This window comes from Pipra filicauda, unplaced genomic scaffold (genome assembly GCF_003945595.2).
Source record: "Pipra filicauda isolate LSUMZ 115617 unplaced genomic scaffold, ASM394559v2 scaffold222_size1277272_pilon, whole genome shotgun sequence".
In the NCBI taxonomy this organism is placed as follows: domain Eukaryota; kingdom Metazoa; phylum Chordata; class Aves; order Passeriformes; family Pipridae; genus Pipra; species Pipra filicauda.
This window is the reverse complement of record NW_024104335.1, coordinates 282,806-300,366: the sequence shown is the minus strand read 5'-3', so window position 1 is coordinate 300,366 and position 17,561 is coordinate 282,806. Positions and strand designations below refer to the sequence as shown.

Genomic DNA, 17,561 nt, shown 5'->3' with positions numbered 1-17,561 from the left:
ACCCCTCCAGTGCCACCCAAAAAAAAAAGCTGTGGCCAAGTTACATGCCCATCTTCCCCAGAAACCCCCAGCTTGGAGGGATGAGTCCCCCCAAATTGGAGATGTTCTGTGGCCAGGGAGAAGCACGGAGCCTGGGGGGGCTGCCACGGCCCCCCGGGGTGGGAGGTGCAGAATGAAACCCCCCTGGTGAGTGACCGAGGTCCGAGAGCAGCCTAGGCCTCGCCATGCCCGGCTCGGGAGGGCCCTGCGCTCCGCGGGGCTTCGGGGGCCGCTGGCTGGGGAGTGCGTCCCCCCACACCACTCTCCGGGGGGGCGAAAAAAGGCCGGAAAACCTGGAAAGAACAAAAAACCACCCAAGAGGGGGAAGTTAAAGTCAGGGCAGAAGGAGCGCGCGCGGCCGGGCGGGCCCCTCGTGACTGATTTCATGCTGTTTATTCCCGTTTCGCGGGGGCTGAGTCACGGCCCGAGGCGCCGGGGGTCAGCCCGGGGGGGGCCGTGAGGCGGCGCCCCAGGTCCCGCTCCCCGCCCCGCCCCGGCCCGCCCTCACGTGACGCCTCCCGTTGCAATTTTAGACCGTCAGCTGACTCGAGAAATCCCTGGAGAGGGGCCACCGTGCCTACAAAAACAGGGACGGCAGCCCGGGAGCGGCGTCGCGGCCTCTCAGCGTCGGGACCCTCCAGCCTCTGACCGCCGTCACCGCCGCCGCCAGCGCCATTGCCGCCATGGGGCCCCGCGGCCTCCTCTTGCTGCTCGCCCTGGCCGGGTCCTGCGCCGCCCTCATCAGGTGAGGCATGGGCGTTCCTCGGGGGCTGCTGAGCCGCCCGGGTAGAGCGGGGGGCATGGGACAGGCGCCCCCGGTGCTGCTGCAGCCTTGGCCTCCGGGCTTTTCTGGCAGCACTCCCACACGGTGCGGGAGAAGGTCTGGGACCCCCCCCATGGGTGTTTAAGGGCTGAAGCTCTCCCTGCTCATGGAGGGGCCTCGCTCCAGCTTCCGCTACACCTGGTGACCTTTGGCAGCCACCCCCACCCCTCTCTTCTCCCTACTCCTCCCGGCTTTGGGAAAAGCACTCAGCACAGCACAGCGTGGGGGTCCAGCCCGGGATGCTGGCAGGAGCCCAAACCTCATCCACCTCGTGCTGGCATGTCCCCTGTTTTCAGTGGAGCCCTGCTGCCCCCCCCCACGGGCCCCTCTCCCTTTACACACACCTGTTTAACAGGTGGGTGTTTGCCTTCCCCACACAGGATCCCCCTGACCAAGTTCGCCTCCATGCGGCGGATTTTGAATGAGGTGGGCAGCGAGATCCCAGATGTGAATGCCCTCACCCAGGTCCTCAAGTTCAAGCTGGGCTTCGCCAATAAGGAGCCCACTCCAGAGATTTTGAAGAACTACATGGATGTGAGTAACAACCCCCTGCCAACCACCCCCTCACTGCAGTGGACCCCAGCACAGTGTCGGGCAGCAGCTGTCACTTCTGGGGGTACCCATCCCAAGGGCGTGGTGGGACTTGCCAGCCTCACTGTCCCACCACAGCTGGGAAGGTAAAGGAGGGAGAGATGTTGGTCTCATAGGACAGATTTCATGCACCTCCATGGCTTAGTGGGTGGGTGTCAAAAGGTGCTTCCCATCGTTACTAAACCAAAAATACCAATACTAATAATTATAATAATAATGACAACAGCAAACAACCCCCTGCCACCATTTCAGTTTGTGACCTATTTCCTTTCCCCTTTGCCAGTAATTAATGACTGTAAATAGGGGCCTGCTCACTTGCAGTCCTTCCTAGCCCATTTGGGTATTACTTTTGGCTAAGACAGGGGCATAAAAATCATGCTCCACTCCTTGAGGCGTTGGGACATAAAAGAGTGAGCACGGGGTAGAGGAAGAAGGCTCAGACTGGGAGCCAGCTTGTTACGGGACTAGGGATGCAGGACCCTTCCTCTCACTATTCTTCATATTCCGCACTGCCTTGGGAAAAGCCACCCTGCACCTCCAATTTCTTCTCAGCAACTTAGGGAGCAAGGGGACCTTCATGGTGGTGAAAAGAGAAGCGAGATAAAGGGCGTGAAGTTTGCCCTTGCCCAGCTGCCAGACACATGTGGGGTTTACTATTTCTGGGTGCCTCACTGGGTACCTTCACCGCTCTTGGCAGAGTAAGATGTGAGCACTGGCTCAGTCAGAATAAAGCTAGCCCCAGATATCTGGGCATTAATTCAGGATATTTCCCCCTGCTTCCCTTCTCCAGGAGCTCTTGTCACCCAGTCAGCACCGTCCTGTGCTGGGAAGGGCCACCGCTGTTTCAGTTGGTGGTGTTGAAAGCCAGGGCACTAGCGGTTGTGTCACGGTGTTGTCTCTTGCAACCACAACTCAGACTGCTTTAGGGAAGGACTGTTCTCCCTTGTCATAGGGCCACCAGCACAACCTGTGGTGGGAGATAAGGAACCTTTGGGTCCCTCCCGGCCTGGCTGAAAAGGCTTTTGCCGCTGGAGGAACTCTTGGGACAAAAGGTTCAACCTGCCCTTGACTGCCTCATATGTTCCATGCTAGCCCTGGGACCCTTTGTGGGTCTGTGTATGTGAGGTACAGGGCCCCCGTACGGGGGGTTGATTTTCAAGCCCCAGCAATAATTACAGAAACACTGAAAAACAAGTGCTGCCTCCCCATTTTGGCTAATTGCAAAGGATTGCTAATTACTTGCAAACTAAGTGCACAGGAGGTAAACAGCTTTGATAATCCTGTTTTCTCCCTGCACCTTAATTAAGTGCATGGGGGGTTTGGAAAGGCTACTGGCTGACTTTCCTTACTAGCAGCCTTCTCTCCAGGACTCTGATCCAGCTGCTCACCAGGCATGACACAGCCCTCTGCCTGTTCGGTAGGACTGGGATAAAATAGGTCCATAAAAATAGGCCCCAAAATGGGAACCTGCCTGTTACTCCCCATTCATCCTGTCCTCTGCAGGTAGAGGGATGCCTTGCAAACAGCTCAGCCATTCAGGTTTTTTCCAGTCCCATCAGAGGTGCGGTCAAATACCTGTGCCAAAGGGACATCTCCCAGACTTTCACCCTGCAGGCCTAAATCCACCTCTGGTGGCGCTGTTGATGCCCTTTGCTCCCACCACTCCTCCAGTCTTCCAGGTCCCATGGCTGAGCAATTGTTTATTCCTCCCCACCCTGGGAACTCACCAGCAAGTGCCAAAAGCCCCGGCAGCTGTACCTCACCTGTGGTGGGCAGAGCTGCTGCTCGCTGCAACCCACAGCTCCTTTGTGAACCCACCAGCAAAGCTGCTTCCCAGCCAGTTTCAGCTTTTCAATAATGCAGGTGTTTTGCTTGGCTTCCTTCCATCTTTTTTCTCTTCCTTATAGTGAACTTCATGCTAGCCTGCAGACCTTCCCTCTTCTCTTCTTCCCTGTTTCCGTGTCCCAAATGCCCTCCCGCGCACACACCCATCCCAGTTGTCCCGGATTTATCCTTTTCACACCCACTGTAATGAGTTGTGAACACTGAAGGGGAGCCTCCCTTCCAAAGAACAAAGGCTGGGAGCCCATCAGTGCCAAAAACAAGAGGGGGGGAGTGTCTAGATAAGAAGCTGATCCCCTATTCAACCCTAAGAGATTTTTGGTCTTTAATCCCTGCTTTTAGCCAGCTCCCTCTGCTCATGGCTTCCTTCACCTCATTTGCAGGCCCAGTATTTCGGCGAAATCGGCATCGGGACCCCCCCTCAGAATTTCACTGTGATCTTTGACACTGGCTCCTCCAACCTCTGGGTGCCATCTGTGCACTGTTCCATAATGGACATCGCCTGCAGTAAGTGTTTACAGGTGCCAAGAACTGCTCAACATCTTCTTCCCTGCAAAATGCAGATCCCTGCTTTGCAAGAGGAGAAACTGAGGCAGCAACGTGAAAGGGCTTGCCAGAGGCTGATGGGCTCTTTAGGGTTAGAACTGGAAACGCAATTCCAACCTCCTGCACCCATCCTTCATTAGTCCCTTCCTGTTTTTTTTTCCCCTTCCAAGTCATCCACACACAGGCCAAATCTTCTCCAACAGCTTTGGCACTGCAGCAGAGGAGCAGCATCGTAGGTTGTGATGTTTCTCCCCAGATTATAGACCAATGCTGCTGTTGCCCCATTGCGCAAGGCTGACTTTTTTTAAGTCAGCCTCTTGCCAGATCTGATACAAACTGTCCTAGTTTCTGGTTTATTGCTGCACAGAGCATGTGCATGCATGTTTATGGAGTTATAATTAACAAGAGCCAGGTAGGCACAATGAGATGAGAACATCTTAGGGACTACAAGTTTTTTTGCTCTGTGGCATTCCTATGCAATAAACCTCCGCAGCCGAAGGTGTCAAACCTGGCTATGGCAAAATGCCATTTAAAAGCCACCAGCTGTGCTGCTTAAGCAGAGTGGAGAAACCTGTGGAGTCAACAGATGCAACCATGAAAGGCATTCCACAGTGCTCATTGGGAGTAGGGTGGAAATTTTGACTTCTTCTATGGCCCTGTAGTGCCCAGAGAGGAGACAGATCTCCTTTTTGCATGTGTGAAATGAGATTTAGGACACAGGTAGGGAGGTCCAGACCTGGTCTGTCTTGGGGGTTCCTGATGTGTAGCAGGGAGAAGGTTTCTCAAGGCAGTGGCTTGTGAGGTGCTCGGACCAAAGGGCTCATTTTATGAGTATATGAGGATTTTAACCTCCTGCCAGACTGGGAACCAAACTGGGACCCAGACAGCCTAGCCAGGGAAAGCCCTGTCTAGAATGTTGGTTTCTGTACGGCTCAGCTGGTCCTCAGCCAGCATCTGCTCTGCTCAGCAAGCAGTCATGGAGCTGCGCTGGCCAACTCGTGACTTGGGAGGAGTCTGTGGAGGAGGAATCTGCCTGGCCATAAAACCACAGACATCTTACAGCTCCCAATCCATCCAAGAGGAAAAACAGCTTAGACTAGGGGAAAACCCTTCTCCTCTGCAAATAAAAGAATATTTTGAGCCCTCTCTCTACAAAAAAAAAAAAAAAAAAAAAAAAAATTTCAAGTAGTCTTAGTAAAACCAACAGGTAAGTCCATGAGGAGAAAATGCTCATGCCCAGAGCAGGCTGCATTTGAAGCCACCCTAGTTCTCCAGGACATGGAGGGGTACATGTTTTGCTCTGCTAACGCACCCTGTCACACCAGCCAGATAACTGCTAGGCTTTTAATAACCAGTGGCCAAATCCAATTTAACAGCCTGAATTGGATCTGCCCACCTAATTCCCCAGACATTGGAAATGCTTTGTTAGGCAGTCTGGGCTTGGTAAATGCTGGGTTCAGGCCCACCTTCACATCATTGAGTGTCCATTTGTCCGGATAAGCTGGGTGGTGTAGGGTTAGGTATCGGGGAACCGTAGGTATCAAGGAGCACTAATGCTGTGTGTCCCCGTGTCCCCCTTCCTGACTGCAGTGCTGCACCACAAGTACGACTCCTCTAAATCCAGAACTTACGTGAAGAATGGCACCTCATTTTCCATCCACTATGGGACAGGGAGCCTTACTGGGTTCCTCAGCGAGGATGTAGTCACGGTGAGTTACAGCTGCCCTTGCCCCGAGCTGCCCCAGACTCCGTTTGGTAGAGTACTTGAAGGTGTTTGACTTCAACAGGTCTCCCTCCTTGAGTGTCCTGCTCATATAGAGCATGCTTCAGTGCTGTGTTTCCAAGTGCTTTGAAATGATATGGTGATTATGACTGTGGAGGTGACAATGACCATGGCAGGCAGACAAGGGGGAAGGTATTAATCTGCAAGTCAGCAGGCTGGGAGCAGGGACTGCATGCGTGGTGCCCTGCAAACATGGTTTCTGGCCGTCTCTCCAACCCTCTTCCTCATGACTGTAGAAACTTCTCAGCCCAAGCACGTGCCAGCACCACTGCACAGGCTGCTGGTGGTGCTCAGCTTGTTCCTGGACAGTATCCACACATTAGTGGATGTCCACATGGGCAGCTTCCCAAACACAGGCCAGAAGTTGTCTCTTGACTGCCCCATCCTGGTCTCGTGTCAAGAACCGATGCTCATGTTTGCAAAGGCTGGGTAACACCCTGGGGGGAGGTTCCCCAGCTTGAATTAGCTGGGGTGTTGGTGGTTGCTTCTCACAGTTTCCTTTTCAGTGAGCAAAGGCTGAGCTTTCTGTCTTGTGAAGGGCAGGTGCCTTTCATGGCTTTCTCGCTCCCAGGTCCAGATGCTCGTAAGAGTTTGCCAGCTGCTGAACCTCAGTGGTGCATGTGCTCTCAGATTACTCAGTCTCCTGGCAGGGTTAAGAGCATATGTTTGCTTTGCAGGGGGGGAAAGACAAAGCAGAAGTTTTGAATTAAGCACATAAATCTAGGGATTTGGACATTTCTGTGTAGGTTCAGCTGAAAAGTATTGGCTTACCAATTTCATAAGAATCAAAAGGAAAATATCCAAGAGAAGCCTAAGGCATGTGACTCAGACAAGGTGCATTCTTTAGCTCATCCTTATTGCATGAAAATCTCAATCTAGCCTGGAAGCACCAGCCTTTGGCTCTACAATGCATCCAAAGAGGCAGCAAGGCAAACAGCAAACTTTACTGTCCTTAGAAAGTGTGGGCTGATTTAGGCGCTTTCCAGCTTAGTGCAGGGGCTGAAGTGAATCAGAAGGAAAATTGCAGCATTTTATCTTTTTTTGGTTTGTAATTGTCACCGTATTGCCTGCTTGCTAATTAGCTCTCCACTTCCTGGCAGCTCAGAGTGAGGATTTTGTGCCTGAGTTTGTTTGGGAAGTGGGGATGGCTCTTGGCAAACAGCACAGCTTGTAGCACTTGGTTTCTGTCTGCGCAGAAACAAGAGAAACCTGCCGCGTGTAGCTGAGCAGTGTCAGGCTTGTAGTACGCAGGAGCAAGGGCAGCTCAGAGGGTTGGGGAACTTCAGCTTGGACACTAAGATGTGTCCTCTGATTCACAGCATGCCATAGGCAAGCTCCCAGTCAGGTGCAGTCTGGCAATACAGGCATTGGAAATAGTGTTCAGTGTGACCTACTTGGATCCAGATATCTCACCAAAAGGTGTTGATTGTCAGGTAGTCCAGAGTCCCTCAGTCCTGAATTTCTTTTTGAGAGGGTGATGAGCTCGCATGAAACGTCCTCTCTCCTTCTGTGGAGGAGCGATGCCCTGTAGCACTACACTCTCCAGTGCTGCTTGCTCTCCCAAGAGCAGCGGGTTCAGGCAGCCCTCTGCTGCTCAGGCATCTCATCCCTTTGTCACAGCCTGACCTTGGGATGTCCTTCAAGGACAGCAGAGGGAATTTGCTGGCCATGGGGCGTGAGGTCTCTCCCATGACTGTAGTGTAGATACACCACACAGGAGATGCCCTTCCTTGCCTCTCCCCTGTGCCTCTGCACCCTGAGCCCTGGTGCCAAGCTGTGCCACAGAGGCCCTCACCTCATAAGTCTGCCTTTGCCATCCAGCGCTTGCCCACTGCCTGAGGCCCCTAACAAGGAGGTCAGATGAGCTGTGGGGTGCCAACACCTGTCTGCAAAGTCCTGGAGGGCAGCCACTACACAGCCATCCACTGATCATGATTTCCGATTGCTCTGTGTCTGGGCAAGAGCCAGGAGAGCGACAGAGACAAAGATCTGTCACCTGGCAGCAGCGCTCTGCTATAGATGGTCTTGGGTTTCTGTCCTGCTGAGGACCAAGCACAGGCAGGATCTGCTGAGACCCTATGACTGGGCAGATACCTGCCTCCCCCTTGGGATGTGCAAGCAGGGCAATACCCAAACAAATCTGGTGCTCAGTGTTATCAATCCGTTGCATTTTACTTTCTTTTAAGTGGAAGCTTTATTGAACTTTCTGAGCTGCTGCAGGACCAGCCGTGCCGAGTGGTGGCTTTTGTAAACCTGCAGCAAACAACTGGAGCACTCGCCACGTGCCAGCGAGCGGATGCATTGCTGTACTCTTTCACCCCACATCCTGCCCTGTGGCTTTCAGCTTTTGTAAGGCTCGATCACCCTTTCCTAGTGCAATCCTCCAATACCATTAAAGGCAGCGCTGCCATCCCAGCCTTGCAGTGTCTAGCCCTGAGGGTATATTAGTAATTTACAGGGATCGTTATCTGCCATCAGGTAGGAGAGGCCAGCTTGTCAGTCCAGCCTGGTTCACTACAGGGCTGCCGGCTGCAGGCTGAGAGGCTGAAATTGTCCTAGCATGGATGCTAAAATTGCCTGTGGTCAGCCAGAAACTCACAAACCTCCTGAACTGCTCGAGCCAGGAACCAGCAGATGCATTCTGCTCCTCATCAGCAGAGCTGTCCTGCTTTCTGCAATCTTCTTTCCGGGGATCTGCCCTTGCAAGTCGTTTCAGCTTTCCAGTGGGGAATGCCAGTCCTTCTCATGGCTGGCAAAAGCGGTGACCTTTGAATTCTCAGTACTCCACTTGCTATTTTTGTGCTTCGGGCTCAACCTCGCTTTCTTGGCTGGTCTTCTCCCTTCCCACGGGAGGTCTCTGCAGGGTGGTGGCTCTTACAAGAGATGCAGCAATATCCTGGAGATATTTCTTATGTAGAGGAGATCATAGGGGTTATGGGCAGAGGTGAGAGGGATTTGTGCTCCCAACCACTGATGGGTGCAGCACCCCAGGAGGCAGGATACAGAGATGACTTAGAAGATGTCCAGGGTGGGGAAGAGGATTAAAGATGCAGCACAAGAGCTTTTCAGACAGGGAGGAAATGATGAAGTAGGTGATAGGGGAAGGGATGTAGGGGGGACAAAGCGATATGGGTCCCTCTGTGCAAAGAGGAGGAGCTGCAGAATAGCATGGCCAGTGCTGGGACCCAGGAAAAGGCTAAAAGGGCTGAGTGAGGTGGGTGAAGAGCAAAGGAAGGCTCCTGCCCTTAAAGGTGTGCTGAGCCTTGCAGGGACTGAGGAGGTTCCGCTGTGCAGCCAGAGTTGCCTGTCTCTTCCCCTGACAAGGGTGGTACTGGGGTATCTGGTTTTGGCAGCTGCCTACAAACGCAACAGTGAAATCAGGCAAGAGTGTGGCAGCACACTGAGGGACGCACTGCAGCCTGTGTTCAATGAGATACCATTACCACCCTGGTCCCCTGTGTCAGTTTTCTTTACAGTCTGCTTTTCCCTTCCTTCCCCATCTCCCCGCAGCTCGGTAACTTGAAAATCAAGCATCAGACCTTTGGGGAGGCCGTGAAGCAGCCAGGCATGACATTCATCGCTGCCAAGTTTGACGGCATCCTGGGCATGGCATTCCCAAGGATCTCTGTGGACCAGGTCACCCCTTTCTTTGATAACATCATGCAACAGAAGCTGATCGAGAAAAATATGTTCTCTTTCTACCTGAACAGGTAGTGTTGGATTTGGTGGATTTGGCAGTACTCCACTTGCCCTCTCATTGTGAGGGCAAGCCGAGAGGGCTCTTCTCTGTCTCCCAATAGTACCTCTTGTCATCTGCTATTTTACACTCTGGCCAGCACTTCCCAGTTGAGTAAGCTTCAGCAAGTTCTGCTTGCAGGAGCAATCAGGCCAAAATCTCTTCTTTTTACTGCTTTGGAGTAACAAGAAGGGAAGTAGAAATGCAGCTATTTTACTGATAAAAAGCTGGGTAGATCTGCAACCAGTTTTTTTAACAGATGAAGAGAAAGGATGATTCCAGAGGGAAGAGAAAAAAAAATAAACAGGACTGGAATCATGAAATTGCACGCTGCTTGTGCAGTCCCCTTTAGAGGGGTAAACACTGCCCCAGTCTGCTGCCAAAATCCCTAAGCCACATGGCCACCCCCCAGGCAAGTGTGCCCCCCACCAGTCTTCACTAATGATGGGGATAATGTTCTCTCTCACCCCCGGGAAATAATCTGCAGCTTTTAGCACCTTCCCACCCACTGCTGCTCCCCCCAGGACACCCCATCACCCTCCTGTCACTGCAGCAGGGACTCTGAACTACTTCATCTCAAAAAGTAGCATGTCAGGAGTGGGGAGGGCAGAGAGAGCTGCTGCTGGCTGTTCAAGCACCAGCCCTCCCCCATCACCATATTTCTTCCCATCTGCTTGGCAGTGAGCTCCTATCCGATGGTAACCTTGAGAATTCACTCCAAGGCTGCTGGTTGGCACAGCGTCAAGTGCAGATAACCTAACCCTGCATCAGCCTTGTCCAGCCCTGCACAGGCACTTTTTACAAGCAGATATTTGGGGGATCCTTGTGTCAGTGCTCAATTTCCCTTTGCCATCCCCCTTCTCTGCCACGAGTTTCGTCAGGTGTCTGTGAGAAAGCACTAGGGGAAAAGCTTCAGGATGCTTTAGACCAAAATATTCCCGTTTCCCCAGCCCAGTCTATCTCACAGTATCTGTCCTTCTGTTGACATAACACAGCTCAATGTAAGTTGTCCATCTCCAGTGCTGCTAAGGCTGTGCTTCACTCCCAAGCATCCCAGCATGTATTTTGGAGTCACGTTAAGGGGGGTTTTCTCACCCTACCTCTGATGTTCACAGGTTTGGGTGTTGTTTTTCAGAGACCCCAGTGCTCAGCCCGGTGGTGAGCTGCTCCTGGGAGGGACCGATCCCAAGTATTACACCGGCGAGTTCAACTGGATGAATGTCACGCGCAAGGCTTACTGGCAGATCCACATGGACTCGTAAGTTCCCCTCTCCACCAGACTACATTCGTGGGGTCATGTGTGCAGACAGCACATGCCTGGGGCGGGGCTGAGATCCCCCCAAAAGGAATCATCTCTATCCCTGCAACACATCCACACCAAAAAAAGCAGATTAAAATCCCAACCTGGGTTGTTTGTCGCTGGGAGGAGAGGCAGAAGCCATAAGGAGGTGTTCTGCAAAATCCGTTCCTTTTTTTTTTATGGCTTGACCCTTAAAAACACCTACTGCGTCCCTGCAAAGTGGGGGAAAAACACCAGTGTGTCCTCCTTGCAGGCAGGGCGAACCTCATGTGTTAAACCCCAGTTTTGCTCAGCTCTTAGCAAGGCCTGAGCTGCCTGGCTCACTTGCAGACAGCTCCAGAGGAGAAGGATGAGGTCGCAGGAAGCCAGCCCTTGACTGAAGGGCACGGCGCAGCAATCAGCGCGCATTGTTGGAGGCAGAGGGGAGGAGAGCAGGCTGAGCTGCCGTCCGCCAGCCTCGCGGTCTATTCTGAGCTTTCCCACGTGATGGGAACTTAAAAGTGGCCTGTGATCAGAGTGTGTCCTTTTTGCTGGGAATCGCATCCCTCCCCAGCGCAGGGTTTTAGTTCTCATTTTCCCCCAGCCCTGCTGCGTTGGCAGTGTGGCAGACCCTTGGCTGGAAGGCTTTGTTTGTCTGCACTGCTGTGAAATGTGATGCGGGTGAGGAAGCCAAGCAGCTCCTGTCATGCCTCTTCTTTGTACAGGAACCCTTCCCTTGCGCACAGTTGTTACACCACCCCTTTAACCCTTTGGTTTTTGCAGTAGCACAAGCCATACAAGTCCATAATGCATTGCCCTTAGCTCGCTCCCTTGTCCATCAGCTGCAGTGCTTGTTCTGGAGTGTGGGTAGCAGGCACGGTGCGCAGGAAGTGGTCCAGACTCTCTGCAGAAATGCAGCAACACCTCAAGGCACCTGCTCAATCATGAGGGAATGACAGGGAGCCAGGGAGTCTGTGCACTGAGTTGGTGCTGCATCAGTATTTCTGGGCATCTCTCCTTCCTGGGTGTCTGTCACAGGTCTCCCTTGTGTGCCTGTGTACTTCCTGGGCTCAGCCATCAACTCTTTGCCTGCTGCTTCCTGCAGCCTTCAGTGGGAGGCCTCTAAGGATTGTCTTCTGCCTGGGCATCTCTCCCCAGGTTGCAGGTTGGCAACGGGACAACTGTGTGTGACGGAGGCTGCGAGGCCATTGTGGACACGGGAACCTCACTCATCACTGGCCCTAAAACAGAAGTGAAGCAGATACAGAAAGCCATCGGTGCAAAACCACTCATCAAAGGCGAGGTGAGGCCAGGCTGACAATGTAGGTATCTATGGCCACCATAGCATCTGCTCTTACACCCTACTTTGAACCCAGATGCTTTTTGAGATGCAAGTCTTCTGCTCCCTTTGATCTCCATTCCCAGCCTGTGCTCCTGGAAAAGTCTCTGGCACAGCAGGGACTCCTTCATCTTTTGACCCTGGGTACCATTCACCACCCTGCTCATGCTCATGGTAGAAGTCCTGGGTCCCATGAACTTTCGGAGACTTTGGGTCACCTCTGCCACCCATCTCTGGGAGGTGGAAGAGAAGGGGTCTGAGTTGTAGCCAAGGCCGAGGATTCACATTAATGTGAGTCCAGAGACGCTTTAATACAAGTATATTTACTGCAAATGACAACCCTTTGCTGCGAAGTTTTTAACCATCAGAGCTAATCTCACAAGGTTATCTCTCCTCCCTGAAATTGTGGAAGAACATGGATTATAAAGGCCCTCTAGAAAAAATGCCCTGCTCTGAAACCCCTCCCAAATCACAGAGCCATGAGCACTTGTAAGGCATTTCTGCAGTGTCAGAGACCCCATGCTGCAGCAACAGCTGGCTTAGGCCTGCCACCATCCCCAGGACTTGCCAGTGTTAATGGAACTGGCTTTATCTGTTCATTACATCTTGAGTCCCTATGTATGTCTGTAGGCTGTATTGAGCCACAGCTGCCTCTCCTGTGGTAAAGACCCCCAGCTGTGCCACATCAGCTGTTGCACCCTGGGGCTCAGCAGAGCCAAAAGCTGAATCCAACATTCTTTGGCTCCATCTCTATCCATAATGTCCTCTGGCCCCTCAGCTTGCAGCCCTAGGCAAGGAGCAGCCTACTTAACCCAGCTCAAGCTTCTCCTGTACCCTGAGATGAGCTGGGTTTGGGGAAAGCCACAGCAAAGATATGACTGTGCCCAAGAAAGACTGTGCCCTTTCCTGAGAGAGCGTGGGAGCTCCCATCTAAAGCCTTTATTGTTGCCATTTCAGTACCTGGTCCCCTGTGATAAAGTGCCAACACTGCCTATCATCACAATAACACTAGGAGGGAAGCCCTACGATCTCACAGGAGAGCAGTATATCCTCCAGGTATGTCCAGGCAGCTTTTGCCAGACTTATGCTTCTCCCCCAAGGCCTGACTTTACCTCTGCTGCTCAAACCTCAGCCATGAAATCCAAAACACAAGAGCAGCCAAAGCAGTTCTGGTCCTTGGGAAAAAGTCTGAAAGATTGGTGTGTTGGGGTGGTGGCACAGATGATGGACGCAGGCAACCTCACCAAAGTCTCTCAGGGATGAGACCCCATGCATAATTCTCATGAGGGATAGTAGGATGGGAGAGGAAGGGGTGGCAGGCTGTTGCATCACCTTATACAAACATTTAGCTCTTTCCTGCTGGATTGTGGTGCCTTGAGGCCAGTCTTGTCATAGCAGAGGCCACCAGCCTGTTGTTTAAGCCATCAGAATCAACTTGCAAGGACCATCTTGCGGACACTTTCACCAATGTCTCTAATTCAGAGCTGTGTGGGCTGGGAGGTTTATGGTCACATGCAGCTTTACTCGATGCTTTATTGCTTAAGGGAGGGAGAGCTGGGTTTGGAGCCATAGGAGCTGCGGGCTGGGAGTTACTTTTGCAATCTTGGATCTCAGACTGGGAGAGGCTGAAGCGAAGCCATCCTTGCAGGTGTTCTTGCCAAGCCTGCAAGGTTGAGGGAAGGGAACGGCCTGCTCAGATTGAAGCTCTTGCTCTTCTATCTAGGTTTCTTCAGGAGGACAGACCGTGTGCATGAGTGGCTTTTCAGGCCTGGACATCCCACCCCCTGGGGGCCCACTCTGGATCCTGGGAGATGTCTTCATTGGTCCCTACTACACTGTCTTTGACCGTGATAACAACTCTGTTGGCTTTGCCAAAAGTGTCTAAACACATGACCCCCACTGCCTCTGCCACACACACACTTACACACACACACGGGAGCTGTAGAGAAAGGTTACCAGTATTAGAAACCCAGTGAGTGGAATGGGAAAAAAAAAAAAAGAAATGGAACTAGATTTAAAATTACATGGAAAATAGTCATTAGTGCCCTGCTAGCTACTTTTTCCACTCCATTGAGTAAGTGGTGCTGAGAGGTCTCTAGCTGACAACTCCAACTGGAGTAGTCCCTTGCTTTACTGCTAGGTCTTCCAGTAGTTCTTTTTCAGAATGATTCTCAGAGCTGAGTGAGGCCCTCTCACCTCTCCCAGCACTGGTGTCTTTCCTTGGGGAGGGGCAGCTGGCTGGAGCCAGCCCCTGGTACCTCTGTTCCTGCAGAGAGGCTGTGCTGCTGCTCTTGGGTTTGAGCTTCTGTGCTGGGGGAGAGGGATAGGGAAAGCTGTACAGCACATTATTTCTTGTTTTTTCACTCATGAAGTGGGGGAGTGGACGATGGGGGAGAATCTGTCTTTATGACCCCTCCCCAACAAGTTGAGGCAGTGACCAGTAGGTCATTCTCAAGGGTTTGTGCTGGCTTGGTCCTAGGAGAGCATGTTCTGGGCTGGAGCAATGGGGGAATCATGGTAGCGTGCCGAAGAGATGAGTTTCAGAGCTCAAGAGCTCTTGTGGTGTGTTTTGTTTATGGATGGCACTAGTGAGAGAGCTGGCAGGCATGGTGTCCATGTGCCTGACCTAAAGGGGCAAGGATTTGTAGGGGATCTCTAGCCAGTGGGACTTTCTGGGCAGTGTGATTATTAAGGGGGTCAAGATAGGTTTTAATAGAGGTTATTTGAATTCAGGGCCATGAATTCAGCCTTCTGCTGAGCAAAGTTATGTGACACAAGTTCTCTGAAGTTCGGTGAACTTCTCCCAGGTTCCCCAAAAAGCAATTCTTCCTAGCATCATCCACAACCAGTTCAGTTGAGAATAATGTTTCCTAAAGCAACTACGTGACCTACAAGCTGAAATCATACTGATAAAATCTGTACCTGTTTGTCAGTCACGTAAGAACTTTTGGAAACATGATTCACAGCATTCTCAAACTGCACAAAACCCAAGAGACAGTTGGCAGAGCCAACAAGGCTTCTGGGCAGGAGCGTGCTCTGGCAGCTGCAGGACTTGGATTCGCTTTTAACGCCCTCTGTACCTGCTTTCTGCTTTACTAGTGCTGGTGAGTTCTGTTCATGTCCACCCTGTGTTGCAGATGGAGTGAGGCACAATCCTGCTTTGGAGAGGTTGTAGCTGATTTAGCTGTGCTCACAGATCCTCCCAGAGAGCTGAGACCTGCGCTTATGGAGCCACTTGCTTCACTGGGCTGGCATCAGTAGGCAAACACTGGTGAAGCTGGGAGGATGATAAAGTGAGCTCTAAGCAGTACCGGGAAGCAGAAAAGAGCCTGCCAAGAATCCCAGCCCCTGTGCTAGGAGTAAAAGGCTCTCTTCATTTTCCTAGTGTGCTGGATCAGGTCCTAAAGGTAGGGAGTGGTAGCAGGTGAGGGGCAAAGCTGAGTGTGGCAACACGACCAGATCAGCAACAGCCATGACCCCAGAAAAGGCTAAACAGACAGCAAAATCCTGACTACCCAAAATTCACTGATAATCCTGCCAGCAGTACTGGTGGGGCCAAGGAATTTTCCAAGAAAGGTCTTTGGGCAGTGAGTGAATAGATGGTTTTGCTTGGTGAAGTGCATATACATCATCCCCAGTACTGAATTCACCATGAGCATCAGAGGCATAGGTGGGGAAGAAGTCCTGAGGTGAGTGGTGGGAGCACAGAGCCTGCAGGTCCCCTGTCCCTGTGTGCTGCAGCTGATAAGTTTGGCATTATAACTATGCCTTGCCTTGGAGGCATTTGACATGGAGACTGGGACAGACATGGGCACACTTAGGACATTGTCCCCTCTATCCCCAGATGTGACAAATGCTGCTCCCAAAGTTTTTTTTTCTGCCTGGTCATAATCTTCATCTGGAACCCTGTGTCTGAACACCAAAGAACATCTGTTGCAGACTGGCCAGAGAACAGTAGCATGTTACCAAAAGAAAAAAAAATATTCAATAGGTACTCCAAAATCAGCAGATACTCAGCATCTCTCCAGAGATTCTCAGTTTCTCACCAGTTAAATGCCCAAAGCTTCTCCAAGTCCTGCTACATCGTTTCCCAGCCGCAGGATTTCTTCAGTGTGGCAAGATGGCCTCTCAGGTACCCGCTGATCAGACCTGATGTGAAGGGGAGGCTTGACGTGGACCTGGCAGTGGGTTTTGAATGTCTGCAGCATCAGATTTAAGCAGGATGTGCAGCACAGCCCCAGACCCAGCCATTGGGCCGTGGCTGTGCTGGGTGTGCGGTGCCTTAGGCCATCTGTATCGTACCTCTGCGGTGACTCCAGGCCAGGCTGGTGGCGGTCGGCAGGCAGGCAGGAGGCTGCTGCCTGGGGAAAGAGCGTGGTCCAGAGCGATGCCCTGAGTGACAGGATAGGCTGGAGGACCAGTTCACTGCAGTGTTTCCTGAGTGGGTCTCCTCCCCTTGTTCTTTTATTTGCATTTTTAAACCAAACTCTATAATCGTGTGACTGGTTTTTTTTAAATTAATTTGCTGTCGGAATTATTGTCTCTTCATAGAAAATTGAAAATAAAATAACAGTATTTCCCCCCTTAACTCTGAGAGTGGTCTTTCATTAAGCAGTTTGAGATGCCAGTCTCTTAGTCAGTGTCCAGAGACTGTGTCTCCCCAACCTGTTGTCCCTGGACATCTGGTCTCCCACTTGAGTGGACTCATGCATGTTTCAGAAGGGCTCCTTTCCTTCTCTCTGATAAGGGAACATGCTGGGAGCCTGTTGGATTTGTCTTGTTCAGTGGATTAAGACATAACCCAGCCTTTGCAGGGTGACATAACAGTGTCACCTGCCTGACCCAGCGCCACCAGGGCAGCAGGCACTTCTAGCATCCTTCCTACCCTATGGCCTTCTGGGGCCTCACCTCCCTAGCTGAGCATTGCCAAGGGTAGTCCACCAACAGGGAACTCAGGCTGTCCCCTGGTCCTCTGGGCCAGTTAGAACAAGCTCCTGCTTGACTTAAAATATAGAGTGGTCCTGTAGCAGCCAAAGTAGAACTTCAGTTTCTAAGTCTGGCCTAAAAAGGTGTAAAATCTGTGGAAGTCTCAGAACCCAGTGACAAAGAACATGGTATGGGTTTTTTTTCCCAATGCAGGAAAAATCCACCCTTCTTGCCTGGCTGTGTAATTTTTAGTCCTAGCACTGCTGTATGGGAGCTGGAGACTCTGATGCAGAATAAAGGCCCCATGTGCCAGGTGGAAGATAAGAGCTAATCCCTACTTTGAAAAAAGCATCATCTACATAAGCAAGATGATGCAGCCAAGTCCCATCCCATCTTCTGAGCACAGATCTAAGCAACAGAGAGCTTAGCTGATTTCCCCACGAGCACATCCCGAGCCTCTGTTCCCCTAGGATGCCTAAATACCCAAATCATCTGTTCTCCTGCGTTAAAGAGATGGATTTAACCCAAAAGGGCTAGCTAGGTCCTGAAAACCAATCATGCAGCCCACCGTTCCTCAATAGCCCAAGGGGAGAACAAGTCATCCGCTGCCAAATATTTATTGACAGGAATACAAGGGCGCTGTTTCTGGGCGCTGGG

At 51.8% G+C, this 17,561-nt stretch overlaps 1 protein-coding gene across 1 annotated transcript; it reads left to right on the top strand.

Annotated features, from left to right (window-relative positions):
* Positions 1–430: 430 nt before the first annotated feature.
* CTSD (cathepsin D) lies at positions 431–16,566 on the top strand. The gene is made up of 9 exons (XM_027724133.2): positions 431–784; positions 1,243–1,396; positions 3,679–3,802; positions 5,432–5,550; positions 9,135–9,334; positions 10,496–10,618; positions 11,798–11,942; positions 12,936–13,034; positions 13,702–16,566. The coding sequence occupies exons 1-9, from the start codon at positions 723–725 to the stop codon at positions 13,861–13,863; spliced, it is 1,188 nt and encodes a 395-aa protein (XP_027579934.1). The 5' UTR covers positions 431–722; the 3' UTR covers positions 13,864–16,566.
* Positions 16,567–17,561: the final 995 nt, after the last annotated feature.

What these genes read in the sequence shown, in the direction of transcription:
- CTSD (XM_027724133.2), top strand. Translation starts at nt 723, where the DNA reads ATGGGGCCCCGCGGCCTCCTCTTGCTGCTCGCCCTGGCCGGGTCCTGC. An exon ending in CATAATGGACATCGCCTGCA is followed by an intron (nt 3,803 to 5,431) that starts GTAAGTGTTTAC and finishes TCCTGACTGCAG; the next exon opens with TGCTGCACCACAAGTACGAC. An exon ending in AACCACTCATCAAAGGCGAG is followed by an intron (nt 11,943 to 12,935) that starts GTGAGGCCAGGC and finishes TTGCCATTTCAG; the next exon opens with TACCTGGTCCCCTGTGATAA.